The sequence below is a fragment of the Rhodamnia argentea genome, chromosome 6 (genome assembly GCF_020921035.1).
Source record: "Rhodamnia argentea isolate NSW1041297 chromosome 6, ASM2092103v1, whole genome shotgun sequence".
NCBI classification, from domain to species: Eukaryota; Viridiplantae; Streptophyta; class Magnoliopsida; order Myrtales; family Myrtaceae; genus Rhodamnia; species Rhodamnia argentea.
In genome coordinates, this window is record NC_063155.1 from 25,650,711 (window position 1) to 25,667,391 (window position 16,681).

At 42.1% G+C, this 16,681-nt stretch overlaps 3 protein-coding genes across 9 annotated transcripts; 2 read left to right on the forward strand and 1 right to left on the reverse strand.

Moving 5' to 3' along the window:
- Positions 1–1,366: 1,366 nt before the first annotated feature.
- LOC115757291 (multiple organellar RNA editing factor 8, chloroplastic/mitochondrial-like) lies at positions 1,367–3,909 on the forward strand. 4 transcript variants are annotated; one of them, XM_048280948.1, is made up of 5 exons: positions 1,367–1,879; positions 2,076–2,173; positions 2,249–2,314; positions 2,970–3,395; positions 3,450–3,909. In XM_048280948.1, exons 1-5 carry the CDS (start codon positions 1,479–1,481, stop codon positions 3,770–3,772), a joined length of 1,314 nt encoding a protein of 437 aa, XP_048136905.1. In that variant the 5' UTR covers positions 1,367–1,478; the 3' UTR covers positions 3,773–3,909. The 4 variants fall into 4 exon arrangements, with proteins under 4 accessions (XP_048136905.1, XP_048136904.1, XP_030553343.1 ...); XM_048280947.1 differs by having other exon boundaries at positions 1,368–1,879; positions 2,970–3,028; positions 3,077–3,909; XM_030697483.2 differs by having other exon boundaries at positions 1,368–1,879; positions 2,249–2,311; positions 2,994–3,909.
- Positions 3,910–6,704: 2,795 nt separating this feature from the next.
- Positions 6,705–10,358, forward strand: LOC115757249. Its single transcript, XM_030697403.2, has 4 exons — positions 6,705–7,800; positions 8,451–9,086; positions 9,222–9,543; positions 10,061–10,358. The coding sequence occupies exons 1-4, from the start codon at positions 7,183–7,185 to the stop codon at positions 10,093–10,095; spliced, it is 1,611 nt and encodes a 536-aa protein (XP_030553263.1). The 5' UTR covers positions 6,705–7,182; the 3' UTR covers positions 10,096–10,358.
- An 11-nt stretch (positions 10,359–10,369) lies between these two features.
- Positions 10,370–13,237, reverse strand: LOC115757237 (pentatricopeptide repeat-containing protein At1g59720, chloroplastic/mitochondrial). Of its 4 annotated transcripts, none has more exons than XR_004017299.2 (3): positions 11,284–13,237; positions 11,067–11,116; positions 10,370–10,986 (listed from the first exon to the last, which is right to left on the reverse strand). XR_004017299.2 is itself a non-coding variant. In XM_048280943.1 (2 exons), the coding sequence occupies exon 1, from the start codon at positions 13,134–13,136 to the stop codon at positions 11,286–11,288; it is 1,851 nt and encodes a 616-aa protein (XP_048136900.1). In that variant the 5' UTR covers positions 13,137–13,237; the 3' UTR covers positions 10,370–11,116; positions 11,284–11,285. The 4 variants fall into 4 exon arrangements, 2 of the variants coding, with proteins under 2 accessions (XP_048136900.1, XP_048136899.1); XR_007198806.1 differs by having other exon boundaries at positions 11,067–11,173; XM_048280943.1 differs by having other exon boundaries at positions 10,370–11,116.
- Between the last annotated feature and the right edge of the window lie 3,444 nt (positions 13,238–16,681).

Below are 16,681 nucleotides of genomic sequence, written 5' to 3' on the forward strand. Positions count from 1 at the left end.
TAATTTATTATATGTCGTGTCTGGTCAAGGACCGATAATAACTTCATTGTCCTATGCATTCACACAAAACAATAATAAATAATATTTTTTTTTTGGGTCCAAAATAATAAATAATATTTAAAAAAAAATGAAGCAATTTACTTTATTTCTCACGGCCCATTCCCTTGCGTCAATTACTTCTTTGATTTGGGGAATTTTTGTATCATTCGCTTCCGCGCACAAGCGCGGTGCGGCTCGCTAACTGGTGACCGTTGACTCGCATTGACTTTGCTAGCATATTGTCTTCCTTTCAGATTTATTTCCTCTTGTTTGCTAAGGCGGTCTTCCTTTCACAACGTGCAAGGTGAAGCCACAAACCCCGACGAGCAGAGGCAATTGCCCTGACTGCGCGCGCCGGCGCACGCGTTCAGGGTGACTTCGCTCCGGCGATGCCGGCCGACGGCGAAAAGATGGCGGTGGCATGTTGCTAGGCACCGTAATGGCATTGGTATTCGGGTCGATCGTGCCAACAATGTGGTGGCAGTAGCTATTGTGTTGTGCAATGCGTGGAACGAGAGGGACATGTGTGAGAGAGAGTAGAGAAATCGAAGGAAAAAGAAAGGGGAATTGTCAACAAAGTCATAAATCTTTTTGCACTTTTCCCGATTCAACTATAAATCTTTTCACCTTTTACCAATTCGGTCTCATTAGTCGGAAATCGCCGATGTTGAAGCTAGCCGTTCGCCTTGGTACTACAGGTCTTGAAGTGAATAAATTTTTAATAATATTTTATTTTCGAATATTAGTATTTATTTCTTCTTTTATCTGCTTTTATTTTTTCTTTTCTTTTCCTTTTTTCCCTCCCTCACCCGGCCTCAACCTCCGCAAGCCTTAGGGAAGGGTTGCCCTCGCCTTGTCATAGGTGTTCTACTAAAAACTTCTTGTCTTGACATCGGATTGATATTTTCATAACAAAAAGAGCAGCAAGGGGCGGCTGAATGTTCGGGTTGATCATTTTTAGAGAAATATTTTTTAAATCAATCATTTTTTGTGAAACAAGCTTGAAAATAATTAATAAATAAATAATATGATTATTATCGATAACAATTTCGGTGTAAAAACATTCGTTCATTTATTTTTGAAAGCAATGCAAGCGAATATTTCTAGAATTTTTTTTTAAAATAAATCATTTTTCGCGAAATAAAAGGCAAAATTGTTTTTCACGCCATGCCTAGTATAATGGGCCAAATTTTACCGGTCCAATTGTTCTTTTGGGTTTTTGGGCCGGTACTTTCCTGATAGCCCAGGGGCATTTACGTAAATAGATTACAAATAGAAACCCTAAAATGTCACATTTGCAATTTCCCCGACAACTCGATGGCATTTTGGGGATTCCACGACATAAAATCCCCGGAAGAGGCCCCGCCATTGTTCATTTCCCTCGCTCGTCACTCATCGACTCCAACGCAGGGTTTTAGAGCGCATGCAAAACCCTAACCATGGCGACCCAGCTCTTCACCCGCTCCCTCCTCCTCTCCAAGCCTCAGCTAGCCCTCGCCTCCCTCCTCTCTCGCTCCCTCTCCTTCTCCTCCGCCTCCACGCCTCGCTCTCGCTCCCCTCTCTCCCTCTCCTCCCTCCTCCACCCGCTCTCCGCAGCCTGCGCCGAGATCCCCCATCGCGTCGCCGCGGCCTCGTCCGCCTGTTCCTTCTCGACGAGGACGAAGTCGTCGCTCAACGATCCGAACCCCAACTGGTCGAATCGCCCTCCGAAGGAGACGATACTTCTTGATGGTTGCGACTTCGAGCACTGGCTCGTCGTAATGGAGAAGCCGGAAGGCGATCCTACCAGGGATGATATCATCGATAGTTATATTAAGACGCTTGCGCAGATTGTTGGAAGGTCAGTGGTGTGTGCAGTGATTATTATGCTGTCTCTGTGTGCCTTTCCCTTTCTTTTAAGAGAAGGCGTCGGTTGCTTGTTAATTTTTGAGGGAATGGTTCTTGAAGTGATCTTGTTTCATTATCATCTCGATTTATTGCTTTATTGCGGTCCTTTTATTTTGTCTCTAACCACTCTTTGATACTTGCTATTATAGTGACGAAGAAGCCAGGATGAAGATCTACTCAGTTTCAACAAGGCACTACTATGCGTTTGGAGCCCTTGTATCTGAAGAGCTGTCCCACAAAATCAAGGGTAAAGGGTCCTGATTGGTTTCTTTTGCTGCTCTTGTTGAAAAGTGGTGCTAATCAGTTCTATTTTCTTACACAGATTTGCCGAGAGTGCGATGGGTTCTTCCTGATTCATACCTGGATGTCAAGAATAAGGATTATGGTGGTATGGAAGCTTGATCTTCTAAATCCGTGATCAATATTGCATCTGCTAAGTTTTGACATCACTGCTTTGTTGACCTCATCATGAGGCAATTGTGCTGCTTCAGATTTTGTTCTTGGTGGACTATACTTGCTTGACTATTATTGGGATAGATATTGCACCTGGTTTGTTATGTCAACTAGTACTTAAGTATAGTGATTGAGACATGAGTCGTTAATTATTAACTGTTTAGCAGATAACTTTGCTTAATGGAAACATGTTTAGAAAGAGAAAAGTTCGTTCCAACTGCAAATCTAACCAAATTTGGGTTAGGGATGGACAAAAATATCATGTTTTGGCTTCATGGTTACTATAGGAATGAGTCATGAGTTTATGTAGCAGCACAAGGCCTGATGAGTCTTGCGACAGGTAATCCTTCCACGTTAGTCGTTCGGTTACTTTAAGTATTATTATCATCTTCCCATGCATTGCAGCAGCTCAATCAAGACCTAGCTATATTCTATGTTACTTTTTTGGACTTATTGTTCGTTGGAAGCCATATATAACAGTCTCAAATCAATCAAGCGAATTTGGTATATCCCATTGTGAAACTCTTGCATCTTTCTTTCATTCGATCTCTTGTCTATCTCATAATATTTTCTTTTTCTGCATTTGTCAGGTGAACCTTTTATCAACGGGCAAGCAGTTCCTTATGACCCCAAGTACCACGAAGAATGGGTGAGAAATAATGCTAAAGCAAGCGAGAGGAACACGCGTAATGGACGACCCCGTTTCAACAAATCAAAGAACTTTGGAAGGGGGGAAAATATGCAGAGCAGAGATTTCCAAGCCAGGGACATGCCACCTATGCATAACCAAGGGATGCAGAACCCTCCACCTCAAGGCAACATGCCCCCACTGAGCAATTTTGGCGGAATGCCTCCGCACAACCAAGGTGGAATGCCCCCAGGCAACTATGGTGGGATGCCTCAACGTAACCGGGGTGGAATGCCACCAAACAGTTTTGGTGGGATGCCTCCGAACAATACGGGTGGGATGCCGCCCCAGAACAACATGGGTGGGATGCCTCCTCAAAACAACATGGGTGGAATGCGACCCCAGAACAATATGGGAGGAATGCGGCCCCAAGACAACATAGGTGGAATGCCGCACCAAAACATGGGTGGAATGCGACCCCAGAACAACATGGGAGGAATGCCGCCCCAAAACAACATGGGTGGACTGCTGTCATATAACAGGGGTGAGATGCCACCCCAGAGCAATATGGGAGGGATGCCTTACAACGGTGGAATGCCACTGCAAGACATGGGGGCTGCTCAAAACGTGGGAGGTTCTTCACATAATCAAGGATGGTCCAATACCGAGCCTCAAAGAGATGCTGGGAATATGTCAAACTATCAGAGCCAGAACTACACTCCTTGCAGGGACCCGTCAACTGTACCGGGTGGAAATGCTTATTAGGTGTAGATGTGTTTGGTCTAGAGAGAAACTTGCATCGCAAGTCATTGGATTTTGATGTATAGCTCCAACGGATGGACCTGTTTATTTGCTGCTCTTAAGTTGGGAGGTGCCTACACTTTTGCAGTTGAATAATATGTCTGGACTTTTCATCTCATGAGATCGAATTTCTTTCTCGTTGCGGTAAAGATTACTTATTGTGAAGATCATCAATAGTACAGTGATGAGTCTTTTTGTCAATACAAATTTGTTGTTCGTAGTAAAGATTACTTCATTCACGGTAAATCTTGTCAAGATCATTTGTTCGTTATAAACATTATTTGTTTGGTTTACCCCTACTGATCGTATATTTAATTTGTTCTTGGTAATGCAAGTTGTTTTAGGTAAATAGAAGTTATTCTTGGTGAATATAAGTAGTTTGTGGCAACTGTTAGTTTTTATAAAAGCACTGTTGTTTATTTGTGGTAAAAGTTACTTGTTCATCGTAGATGTATGAAAAGATTTACCTTGATCTGAATAAGGTGTTATCAAATAACGTCACCACTACTTATCATAAGCACAACTTAATATCGACAAATGCGAGTTGTTCTTTGTAGACGCCACTTGTTGTTTAAGGTTTGCAGAAGCTCTTCTTGTTAGGGAAGCTTAATAAAGGCAGGTTCCATGGCAATTGCAACTTGATCTCGACGTCCACTTATTTCGCAAAAACTACCCAAAAAAATCATAAACATATTACAATTGTGTCAAATCAGTCATAATTTTTTCTTTTTCTTTTTTTGCTAGTTGAGTTCTAAACCTTTTGCGGTTATGTCAATTAGTCCATTTGGCTAGCCGACGTTGACGTTGCCAACTTTTAAATATATTTTAAATTTTCTTAAAAAATTAATAATTTTTATGTATTTTTCTTATTATGGCCAACAGGAGGCGAGGGCCGCAAATCCTAGCCACAACGAGGGTCGTGAGCCTTCACAGGCTAGGCGGCCACCGAGTGAGGGCTCGCGGCCCTCGCTCACATGGACGACGGCCGTGACCCTCGCCGCGGCCGGCTAGGGCTCACAACCCTTGCCCGGCGGCCAGCGAGGGCTCGTAGGCCCTCATCTAATGTCCGGCAGCCTCCCGCAAGCCTTAAAAGAAAGACAAAAAAAATTATCTAAAAAATATAATTTTTTTTTTAAATTAGAAAGTATGAAGATATTATTAAAAATTATACACGTCAACGTTAACCTGTCAAATGGATAGAATTGATAAAATTGAAAAGGATTTATGACTCAATTAGCCAAAAAAAATGTTAAGGACTGAATTGACACAATTATAATAGATTTAGGAATTTTTTGATAAGTTTGTAGAAAAAATTACTTGCTCTTGTTAATTTTACTATGTGGAAAGAATGAATAAGATTTACCACGGAAAAATAAGGTTGACCACCATTTATCGTAAACTTGACCTATTTTTGAATGCAAGTTGTTCTTGGTAAATGAAAATTGTTGGCGGTAAAAGAGAGTTTTCGCAAAAACATTTCCCTTTTGAAGGGGTTTTTCTCTTTCGTTTCTGTGTATTTCAGTAGACCGACTCCCTATCCGGTCAACAAGGCGAAAATAATTAACGCTATGAATTTGAATTTATTACTACTCATAAGCTGTCGTAAATTAGTGTTTTTTTAACCAAGGAATAGCCATATTTACCATGTATTAGACGCTTTTGTCAAGTAAAAGATTGTTTTACTAGGAAACAGGCAGACCGAGAGTGCAACTCGATTAACCCAACCTTGAAAAAGAATCAATCGGCTCATCCACGTAAAAGAATCGAGGACCCGGATCGTTTTGTCATTATAGTACGTCTCAAAATTTAGAAAATATTTACTCAAAAATAATTGTTTATGTCATTTATAAAAATAAATAAATAAAAAATATTTTCATAGCTCACGAAAATAGCTAAGCATAAATTGTTGTCAATAATAAAAACTTAATTCGTTAACTAATTTTTCTAAGCAATATAGCCACTGACTTTTTTAAAAATATTTTTCAAATTATTTATTTATTGTGAAACAAACGACGCCTTTTATTTAATGGTAAAAGATCAAACCTCACCACGAGGGAATCAAACCGTAGAAGGCGTCACTTGGGACTCTAAATTCATCCGATAAACATCATTAGGTGTGGTTCAAACTTCAAAGAACCTTGAAACATGCTAATCGGATGGTCTTTCAACAAAGACATCCTCGAGTGGCTTGATGGAACTACATGTACCGTACTAAAGATAACTGAAAAACCACAGTCTGCACTTAAGTTGCCTTTGATGAAGAAGAAAGAGAAAGAAAAAAAAAAGAATAAATGGAAAAGATAAATAAAAAAATAAAAAAAATTCCAAAAAAATAATAAAGTATCATTAAAAATAATTCATATTCGTGATTTTTGACGAAAATTGGTCAAATGAACTAAATTAGCATAAATGTAAATAGTTTAGGATTGAATTGGCACAATTATAATATATTTATAACTTTTTTGATAATTCTCTCTTATGCTAAAGAGTAAAGATAACCAAAAAATCGCACTTATACACTTAAGTTGCTTTACATCCGACATAATGAATGGGACAAGGATTCTTGTGTCTTGTCTCATGTTAAGAAATAGCGATGCCCTATTGAATCTCACTCAAAACACTGGTTCTCACTTGGTTTATGGATTATAATTAAGGACCCATTGTTTAATGAATGCTACTGGCACAAAATCCAAATCATCGAACGTGATAGGACCAGGATCTAAATTCATTCTGGTCTGAATAGACCGAATAATTTCTCGCACGTAACTCCGTTCATCGCATTAACCATGAAACAGAGGATTACCCAAAATCGCTTCCTCCCCCAAAGTACGCAACTACAACCCAAGGAAAAAGGGAGAATTCTAGAGGTGAAGTTCCAGAAGACGACGCCATAGTACACGCTAATCCACAAAAAGTCTCGAGTTCGCGCCCACCATATAAAGCAGAACAGAGACTTTCCATGGCGTTACGTAGTCGTACCTCTTCTTCTTCTCCTTCAGTCTATCCGCAAAATTACAGAGAACAATACTCAGTCAAACTCTCTCTCTCTCAGAGAATTCATAAAACGCGTGGTCGTCCCTCCCCTCGCAAACCGTTCAACCCCAGAAGAAGCTTCAAGCTCAGAGACCTTCACCCAAAAGTCTTCCATGGATGCTTCCTCCTCATCTTCTTCTTCTTCTCCTCTTACGTCTCAATATCGTTCTTCCAATTAATTTAAATACCAACAAGAACGACCGGACGAAATCCGATTTTTCCACCCTAGTTCCTACGAATAAGAACCATCAAACAAGCAGAGTCCCATTTACATACGACGCATACTCTGTTTTACCCCCCGCATCAGGAAAAAAAACCCAGAGCAATCACGATCCGTTTTCATGGATTTCTTCACCAAAACGACGGGGGTCAAGCTCCGGAGCCACCTCGACAAGTACCTCGCCCCCGGCGCCGCTGAAGGCGAGCCCGTTAGGCAGATCCGCGGCAGCGGGCACTCGCGGTCCTTGACGTGGGCGGTCGAGCGGGTGGAGGGGAAGAGCCATCTCGTCCGGCTCCGGAGCTGCCAGGGCGGGTACCTGGCCGCCACCGACGATTCGTTCCTGCTGGGGATGACGGGGAACAAGGTGGTGGTTGTGTCGCCGACGGGGGAGGGCGAGCTCGACCAGTGGAACACGGAGTGGGAGCCGATCAGGGACGGGTTTCAGGTGAGGCTGAAGTCGTGGTGCGGGAAGTACCTGAGGGCCAACGGCGGGACGCCGCCGTGGAGGAACAGCGTGACGCACGACGAGCCGTACACGGGAAGCACGAGGAAGTGGATACTGTGGGACGTGGAGGCGGTAGAGGCGGAGGCCGCCGTGCGAGGGGCGTTGGGGAAGTATCTGGCGTCCCTGTCGAGCTTGTCGTCGGTGGCGGAGGACGCGCTGAGCGTCTTTGGGTCGGATAGCGGAGGATCGCCCAGAGAGTCCAACCTATCGAATTTGTCCTTCGAGCAAGATCAGGTGAGCCTCGTCAAATTAACACAAAAATAAGAGTATAGATCATATTCATCAAAACTTACAAATCGCAACGCACATGACTAAATTGGCCGTTCCAATAGCTGTTACGAATGCAAAATTTCGATCGATTCATCTTACTCGCTTTACATAATTTTGTAATTCTTTGTAGTAATCAGAGGTAAGGCACGTAAATATCATTAGCAATTACGACATGTTTATCGGACCATCATCGTCGTATTGATTTATCTTATTAAAAAACTGCATTTGCCCTATCAACAAAATGTCCTTTCATCTCCGCGACTCAAACGAGAGCGTAAGTTGGCATGTGCCATACGCAACTTCGTATATCAACAGTCCAAAGCTATTGATCTCTAATTTTATGTGCCTCGCCTCATGACATTCGAAGTAGTAAGTGCTGATTCAGACATGAATTGTGCAAATCCAATGACGTAATAAAGAACTTGCTCTCGCTCGAAATAACAAAAAAATCCTTGTCGTTTTGAAGTGGAGAGAACCCGTCATGCTTAAGAAACGTCCAAAAATAAGATAAGCACTAAACTTTGCTTTTCTCCTCTCTTCGCCACTTCGACAAAACATATCAGTCTTATTACGTTCACGTTCGTTTACTAGTTCTGCTTTCTCTTCCTACGCAGTTCTCAAACCACAGCTCCAACAAGCTCCGCTCAGGAATGGACTTCTTCCGCAAGGCCAAGGCGGTCCGCCTCCGGAGCCACCACCACAAATTCCTCCACGCTGACGAGGATGAAGAGTCTGTCACGCAAGACCGAAAAGGATCCTCCAAGAACGCCAAGTGGACCGTCGAGGTCGTGAGCTCTAACAACGACGAAAACAGCTGCCTTTATGTCAGGCTCAAGGGCTGCTATGGACGCTACCTCACCGCGTCCAACAAGCCCTTGCTGCTCGGCGGCATCTCCGGCTGCAAGGTCCTGCAGACGCTGCCCAGGCGGCTCGACTCATCAGTTGAGTGGGAGCCAATCCGAGAGGGGAGCCAGGTCAAACTCCGGACGCGGTACGGGAATTTCCTGAGGGCTAATAAGGGTTTCCCACCGTTGAAGGACTCCGTGACGCACGGTATCCCCCACAGGACCACGACCCAGGATTGGATACTCTGGGACGTTGACATAGTAGAGATCGAGGTTGATTCTCCAAGCGCTAGCGATCAGCTAGGGCGAGCGCAGCCTATTGACCATGATGCGGATTTATCGATGGTGTCTGAGAACAGCTTCTCTTCAGTTTCAGAGATTTCTGGGAACCTTTCCAGGCAGGAGGTGTGTAACTCAAACCAAATTCATAACTCTCCCCAGTTGTTTTGTTTTCGAGATTATGAAACTAAACATGATATTACTTTTTGCCGACTAAGCAGCGCACGTGTAATCCTTTTACTTTCCCTTGATCTTTTACAGTCGAGCGATTCATTAGTGGCTTCGCTGCTTCCGCTACCTGTGTCGCCACCCCCAAATCGTGTGACAGAAGGCAGGATCATATACTACCACATAGCCGACGAGAATGGCGAAGTGGTGGGCGAGGACATGGAAGGCTACTGCCTCAATAATTTCAAGGGGAATACTGTGGAGGAACTGAGTCGTAAACTGTCGGAAGAGACTGGAATCGACAGCCTTGTTGTGTGTTCTCGCAATCCATTGAATGGGAAGCTCTTCCCTCTTCGCTTACGCCTTCCTCCTAACATCATCATGCACGTCGTTGTAGTCCCATCATTCTCATCAGGTAAAGACTAAGAGTGCTTTCTTCGGCATCATCTTTTTTGCCATAAAAGGATCGTTTTTGGTTCTCTATTATGTTTTGCTAGAACACCTTTGTGAAATTTAATCTTCCATTAGATGCAGAAAGTTCCCAAGTAGAGTTAGAAATGATGGACAAATTTTTGGTGGAGAGTTGGTGCGGTAGTTAATTGGAACAGTAGATTCGTTCCAATTTATAGTGAGCTGATCTCATTATCAAGTGAAAACAGTCATTGATGAGGCCATGGCTTGTCCATTAGTTCTAACTTTTAGGTAACCGTTGACTTCCCAGGTACACCACTCGCACATACTTTTGGTAGACTGCAACTAATTTGGATCTACTTTTGAATTTCTGGCTCTACTGTGCTCTGTTTAGGTTGTCTTGTCCTCACAGTGCTCAAAGGCGCTGTAGCTTTTCCTTCTAAGCTAATATCATTTGTTCATGAGTCTTCTCAGTAAATTCAAGATCACCTCATCACATGCCCTTCTTTTGGTGTTTTCAGCGGCCTCAGACTTCACAAATCAAGCAATCCTATAGCATGCATCGAGGTGGGCATCTCAGTTTTGATAGGCACAAACTCGGTTAAGCATTGTATATTCTGATCCAGCCTTAGGTTCCTGGTTATCCTCATGCTCATGTAGCAAGTGGTTTTCAAGTTATCTGGAGCTCAATTTAGGTATTTAATCTATTTTTTGGCTCTTCAGCATTTACGAGTCTTCCAATTGATCATCCGCAAGTGGGAGATGTATAATCATGCGGCTCATATTCATTGTTTCTTCCACCATCTCCCTATTAGTTTGAGTGTAATATAGTTCTGTATATTCTTCTATACTAGTCAAGCAACATTTCATCTTGATTAAAACAGCCTTCTAAAGCAAGCAGGCATCTTGGAATGCTAATATGCATATCAAAGCAGAAAGTTTACAAATTCAAAGCTTCAGAAGCACTATAAAATTTTCCCCTTTATGTTGCTAATTTGTCTAACTTCGCTGCTTATTAAGAAATTTAAGGGCAATTCTGAACTGGAGAAAGGGCCTTAACTAGATTTTCGTGCATGAAGATCGAGGGCACTACAGAGACATAGGGCTCCGCATTAGAAGAACAGCAATATGTCTGTCCCTAAAACTCCAGGGCAACATCAGATAATCCAGTTTTAATTAACAGTTAAATATGCACCACTATATGACTCAATTCATACTTTAAAAAAAAATGGTCATGGACGCTGAAGTCACGGAGAAACAATGTCAGTGCCTTGTGCTAGAACACAGAATCTAGTATAATTGCATGCTATAACAAATTCACGTACCTGAACAGGAGAATCGAATAGTGAAATATAGCACGCACCTTCAAAAGACTTGAGTGATGCTGCATCTGCGTAGAGGCTGTGATGTAGATTAAGATAAGGTGGTCATAATAGAGATGGAACTCGTGCCATGTAACTAAGCCGAAAGCTTATGTACAGTTCCTATCCAATTGGACTCGAGATGAATTGCAACAAATAAACCCACTCTCTCGAGGTAGTCTTTGGTTACAAACAGGTGGTTTCCACCCTCTTTCACTGCAATATCGGAAGTCCAGCACCAGATTATCAGTTGAGAAGAACATGTTGCCAGATCTATATGTGCAAATTTTCTTGTTTCAGAATATTCCCAGCAATTACAGTTTTCAAATGAGAAAAGTTCAATGAAACAATTCTCAATTCTAGAACACTATTGAAGCGTTGACCATCACCAATAGTCCATGCAAGAACAGAGGCCATCCTTGAAGTGATGAAATCGTGCACGATCTCTCACAATAATCTCCACATTAAAGATCCTGGAGATTAATTTGGTGACCTTGTGACAGTCATTGCACACTCGAAGATTTTTAAATACACGAATAGGAGTGCCCTGTTTCCTGTTTAATAATCCAAATGCAATAGCAAGTCTCTCACTATGCAACCTGAGAGACTGCTCCTTCTCCTCCTTATGCTCAACATCGATCATTGGCACTTGTGAGATGTCAGGTACATAGCCAGCTGACTCTAATTTCTCTTCTATTTCCTTCAATGCCTCGTATATATCTTCAGTTTGAGGATGCGTTACGTCCCCAGCAAAAAATTCATGGGAGATACCATCTATTTCCAGTAAACTGCAACCTGGCTCTTTTGTTACACCTCTATCGGTCATTAATTTTCTAATCAGCGCAACATCGTCCCACCTCCTAGCCATTGCATAAACCCTAGATAAAAGCACATAAGCACCACTACAAGAATCCCCTCCAGATGCGAGGATCTGCATAGCCACCTCTTCACTCAGCTCAATTCCTGCATTTTTCTTACTACACGCATCCAGAATACTCCTCCATATTACCGCGTCTGGCTTAAATGGCATATTAGATACAAGATCTAGTGCTTCATCAATAAGCCCAGCACGAGCAAGAAGATCAACCAAGCATCCATAGTGCTCTAATTGCGGTTCAATACTATACTCATTTATCATCTTATCAAAGTAGCTACTGCCTTCATCAACCATTCCTTTGTGATTACAAGCACTCAGAACACCAACAAACGTTACAGAATTCGGCATTACTTTTTCTTTCATAACCATCTGGACAAAGTAATCCAATGCTGTTTCGGCTTGTCCATGCATAGCAAATCCTAAAATCATGGAATTCCAAGAATTCACGTTGTGCTTTTCCATCCTCTGAAAAATCTGCTCAGCCATCCCCAATGAGCCGCACCTGCAATACATGTCCACCAATGAAGAATTGACAAGAACATCATCAACCACAGCCTCATCACACTTCCTCAAAATGTAAGCATGAGCCCACATCCCTAGAGAAAGAGAACCCAGACCAGCGCAAGCACTCAACACGCTCTGCATGGTGTACCCATCAGGCTCAAACAACTTCTGCATCTCATGGAATAATTCCATCGCAGCATTGAACTCGCCAAACCTTACCAAGGCATCGATCATGGCATTCCACGAAACCGCACTCCTCTCAGGCATTTTGTCGAACACCTTCTTCGCATCGTCCAAGACGCCGCAGGAGGCGTACCAATGGACCAAACTGTTGTTAACATAAACATCGGGTCCCAAACCATGTTTCACAACCTGGGCGTGCACTTGTTTCCCTTCAGACAGAGCGAACAAATACGCGCACGCCTTGAGGGCGAACGGGAACGTGTACTTATCCGGGGAAACACTTCCGTCTTCCAACATCCCACGAAGCAGCGAGATGGCCTCCTCCTTGTGGTCACTGCTTCGGGCGCAGGCCCTTATGAGAGCGTTCCACATGAACGCATTCGGGTTCTCGACTTGTCGGAACACCTGATAAGCGTAGTCGATGCTCAGCGAGGACGAGACGTGGAGGATTCTGCTGTGGAGGAAGTGGGTCTGCGGGTCGTCGGTCGTCATGGTGGTGCGCAGAGCTTGAGCGTGGATTTGCTTGAGATGAATTATGTCTGAGCAGTCGTTTACCAACTGAAGAAGACGACCGCGATGGTGATGGGGACTGTGATAAGAGTCGGCAACATTGGCTTTGGTCGGGACAGAGAGAGAGTGCGGAGGGGGTTGGGGCGAGATTGTGAGAGCCATTGATCCCACTCCCAACAGAGGTTGTCGTTTTTGTTGGCACGAACAGTAATCACGATCACAACTCGGGGACGGACGGGGTTGCACCGGTTCACTTAGGATTTCCATACGAAGGTAAGAATAAAGAGAAGAAAAAAAAAAAAAGGTCGTGGAATTTCGGTATATTACCATGAATAATGCGTGACTATTTATGATAACCGAATATTGGAATATCAATTGCAATTAAATAGGATTACGATCCTGAGATTTATACAAAATCAAGAGAATATGTCTCTTACACTATTCGCGTAGTAAGTGACATGAGATCCCTCGTCCCTTTCCATGTCTCTTGGGACATCTCATTTGTCTAAGTAATTAATCCACGTGAATAAGGATAGTTTTTACTTACACATCATCGCAATATATTTTGATTCATCTAACTTTCACTAATCAAATTAGACATGTTTGCTTTAGAAAATGGTAAATTGTGTGAAAACCCTTTGTGCTGTAGTGTTTTACCCAGCGGCATATATACTAAAAAATTGAGGTAACTCGTGCTAGTACTTGTTACAATTCTATTGAGAATCAAATCCCTTCCAATTAGTTTCAAATGGATTTGATATAGAGTAAAATTGAAGGTAACTTTTCAAAAATTGACATTCGGTAGAAGGACACGAGAAGTGCTAAAGTTTATGTACGGCGATCACTTCAATATTAATTTTTTTTTTTACATCATTTAAGTGTCAATTTTTTTTAAACAATTATTTGAGTGCCAACTCTGATTAGCATTGTCGAAAATCCTACGTGACTCGCCAGAAGATCACAATTAGCTTTCAAAGCACAAAACGACGTCATTTACCACATTTCCCCCAAATAAGAACCCTAAAACGTTCAATTGGTAGAGAAGCCCCAATTTGAAAACTTGGCGATTAAATCCAAAATGCACAACCTATTTCGACTTGCCCCAAAAATTAAAAGGTCAAACTTGCAAATGGATGGCGGGAGTTACGGTAGTGGCTCGAATTCGTTCCGACGAAGCGAAGAAGAAGCTAAGTGTTATCGTTATTGTGAATTTTCGAGTCCAAAAAGATTAACTTAGACTTGATTGAATCGTGTGAGAAGATTCCATGGATGCGGCCATTATAAAGAAAGCTCAAAGTATAAATATTTCAAATAAGCAAATGCGAAGTTCTCCGGCAGAGCAAAAGAGGTGATGTTAGAGCTACTTGAAGAACAACATCAACCTTCACCTACATTAATGGACGAGTTGGATGATGTCTACCCAATGCAAGCTGAAATGATGGGTTTAGCTTCTCTAGCCAACCAATTGAAGAAGAAACTTTCAAGAATGAGATTTGAAAGAAAGTGTTATCGAGCGTTCATTGTGTTGTTGTTGCCTTGTGTAGCATATTTTATGGTCAAATATAAAGTGAGCGACCAAAATAAGTTTCTCAATCTACCATAGTTGAAAATTAGTGAAAAATATACTTGTATCGGGTAATTTGTAACTATATTTGTGTTGTTGGTTTGCTACAAATTTTGTATAGAACAAGAGGGTTGTTGCAATCTATGGTTGAAAATGGAAGGTTGGAATCATTGGTTGTGAGCACTTACATGGTGTTTTGCTTAGTACATATAGAAGCCAAATAAATAAAATGTCTCAAAGCTATCATCAGCTAAATTTGCCTTAGTAGACCTACCTTAATTTGGTTATGAAAGAGTATGTATTACATTAATCGTATACATTAATCTTTTTTAGGATCGCAATATTTCCTAAGTCCAGTTCAAAAAGTACATATACTAGCCAATGTGGCGGACTGTTATTAACTATTGTATAGTGCCAAGCCAACTTGTTCGACTGCCGACTTACAATATGCTACATCAATTAGTACACGATCTTTGTAAACCCGTCCTATTATATCTTGGGTTGCTTGTTTCTTTTTTTCAATGAGATTAGATTGCTCCATTCTATGCGATATCTTCTTAGATGTGCTCTTCGGCATATAGTGGTAGCGACCAAGCTAAAGCGACCGCTTAGCATGATAATAATGAAAATGTTAGGGTTGTCCCATATTGATTGTGGAAAATGCTGATGGTCAATTTATGAGTACTAGGGAAAACCCCATCCTTTGAGCTAACTTTTGAAATCGGATCGTCCTAAAACCACTCGACACTAGTATAGATTACAACCAAATCTATACGCAATAGTCACATGGAAGAGATACGGTATGTTGTGGCTCCGACCTAGGGCCCGATATGTGAGGAGGAGATTGTTGGGTTTGTCCCGCATCGGACCACCCAACACAATATTGGCCCGTAACTCATTGGCTTAAGCTTTTAAGTGAAAATGAGTCCAATTCTACTGTGTGCCCCAATACATATTTCAAGTAGAATTGCCATCACATGGCAAGAAAAGACCATGGACAGTTGGTGTGGAAACGCAAGATAGAAACCAGTTAACATTTCATGATTGCGGGTGCGAGAGATTGTTAGAATGCACATGTGAGTTGTGTTAAAGAAGTTTCGGTTTGAAGAAGTTAATTGTCACGCCCCGATTCCCGAGCCCGCAAATGCCCTACCAAAACGCTTCAAGTCACAAAAGGACGACGTCCTAGGCACGTCATCGACCCATTATTTTATCTTATTATTAAGCGCATACGGAGCGTGTAACTCCCAAACAATTATCAAATACACAGGGGATAGAAAAGCAGAAATCGGTCTAGACAATCCTTTTTATTTATTTATTGTTAACCCTAGGAAGAATGTATATATACAAGCTCTACCTCGGGGCCACTTCCTAGAACCCTCCGGAAAAATACCATATCAGAATTATGGGTTAACACTACTCCATGCTACTAAAAAAGAATCTGCGAACACTTCCGACTCCCATGGCTAAGGACCTGAAAAATAGTCAACAACAACGGGATGAGATATAAAATCTCGGTGAGTCAACGCCTAAGTCCGAGTAGAACATTGACTCGCTCAAGGCATTCTAAGCACGTAATACAATAACGATGGTAAACTAATAGTGTGCGATCTTCGCAACGCTTTAACTATCACAGAGTCAAATCCAAAATCAACAATCACCATCAATCACATACAGGCTTACCCCACCTTGATCTACACATTAAACAATTCATATATAACATGCAATTAAATGCATACAACCAAACACATAACCAGAACACTCATCATAAATTGCATGCACAATGCATCACATGTGTTCCAGTTATTAACGACTATTCTCGGTCTTAGCAAAATCATGCTCTTCCGGCAAGACCGGACATCGTTCCATTCCTTCGGCAATGGCAACCGACAAATCATGTTGTTTCAAGTACCCTCGACATAGATTAATAGTCGGGCATTCCTATAGGGAGCATCGGTTCGTCACAAGCCGCACCGACATATAATAAGTCGTGTGGTTCCAAGTACCCTCGGCACGAACTTACTAGGCTCGAACCCTCGTACCCGGGGATCGGCTTCATCCTCACGTACCGAAAAAGACGGTATCCATTATGTGACCACACACGCACAACAAGCAACTAGCCAATTTATATCTTTGCATTTAA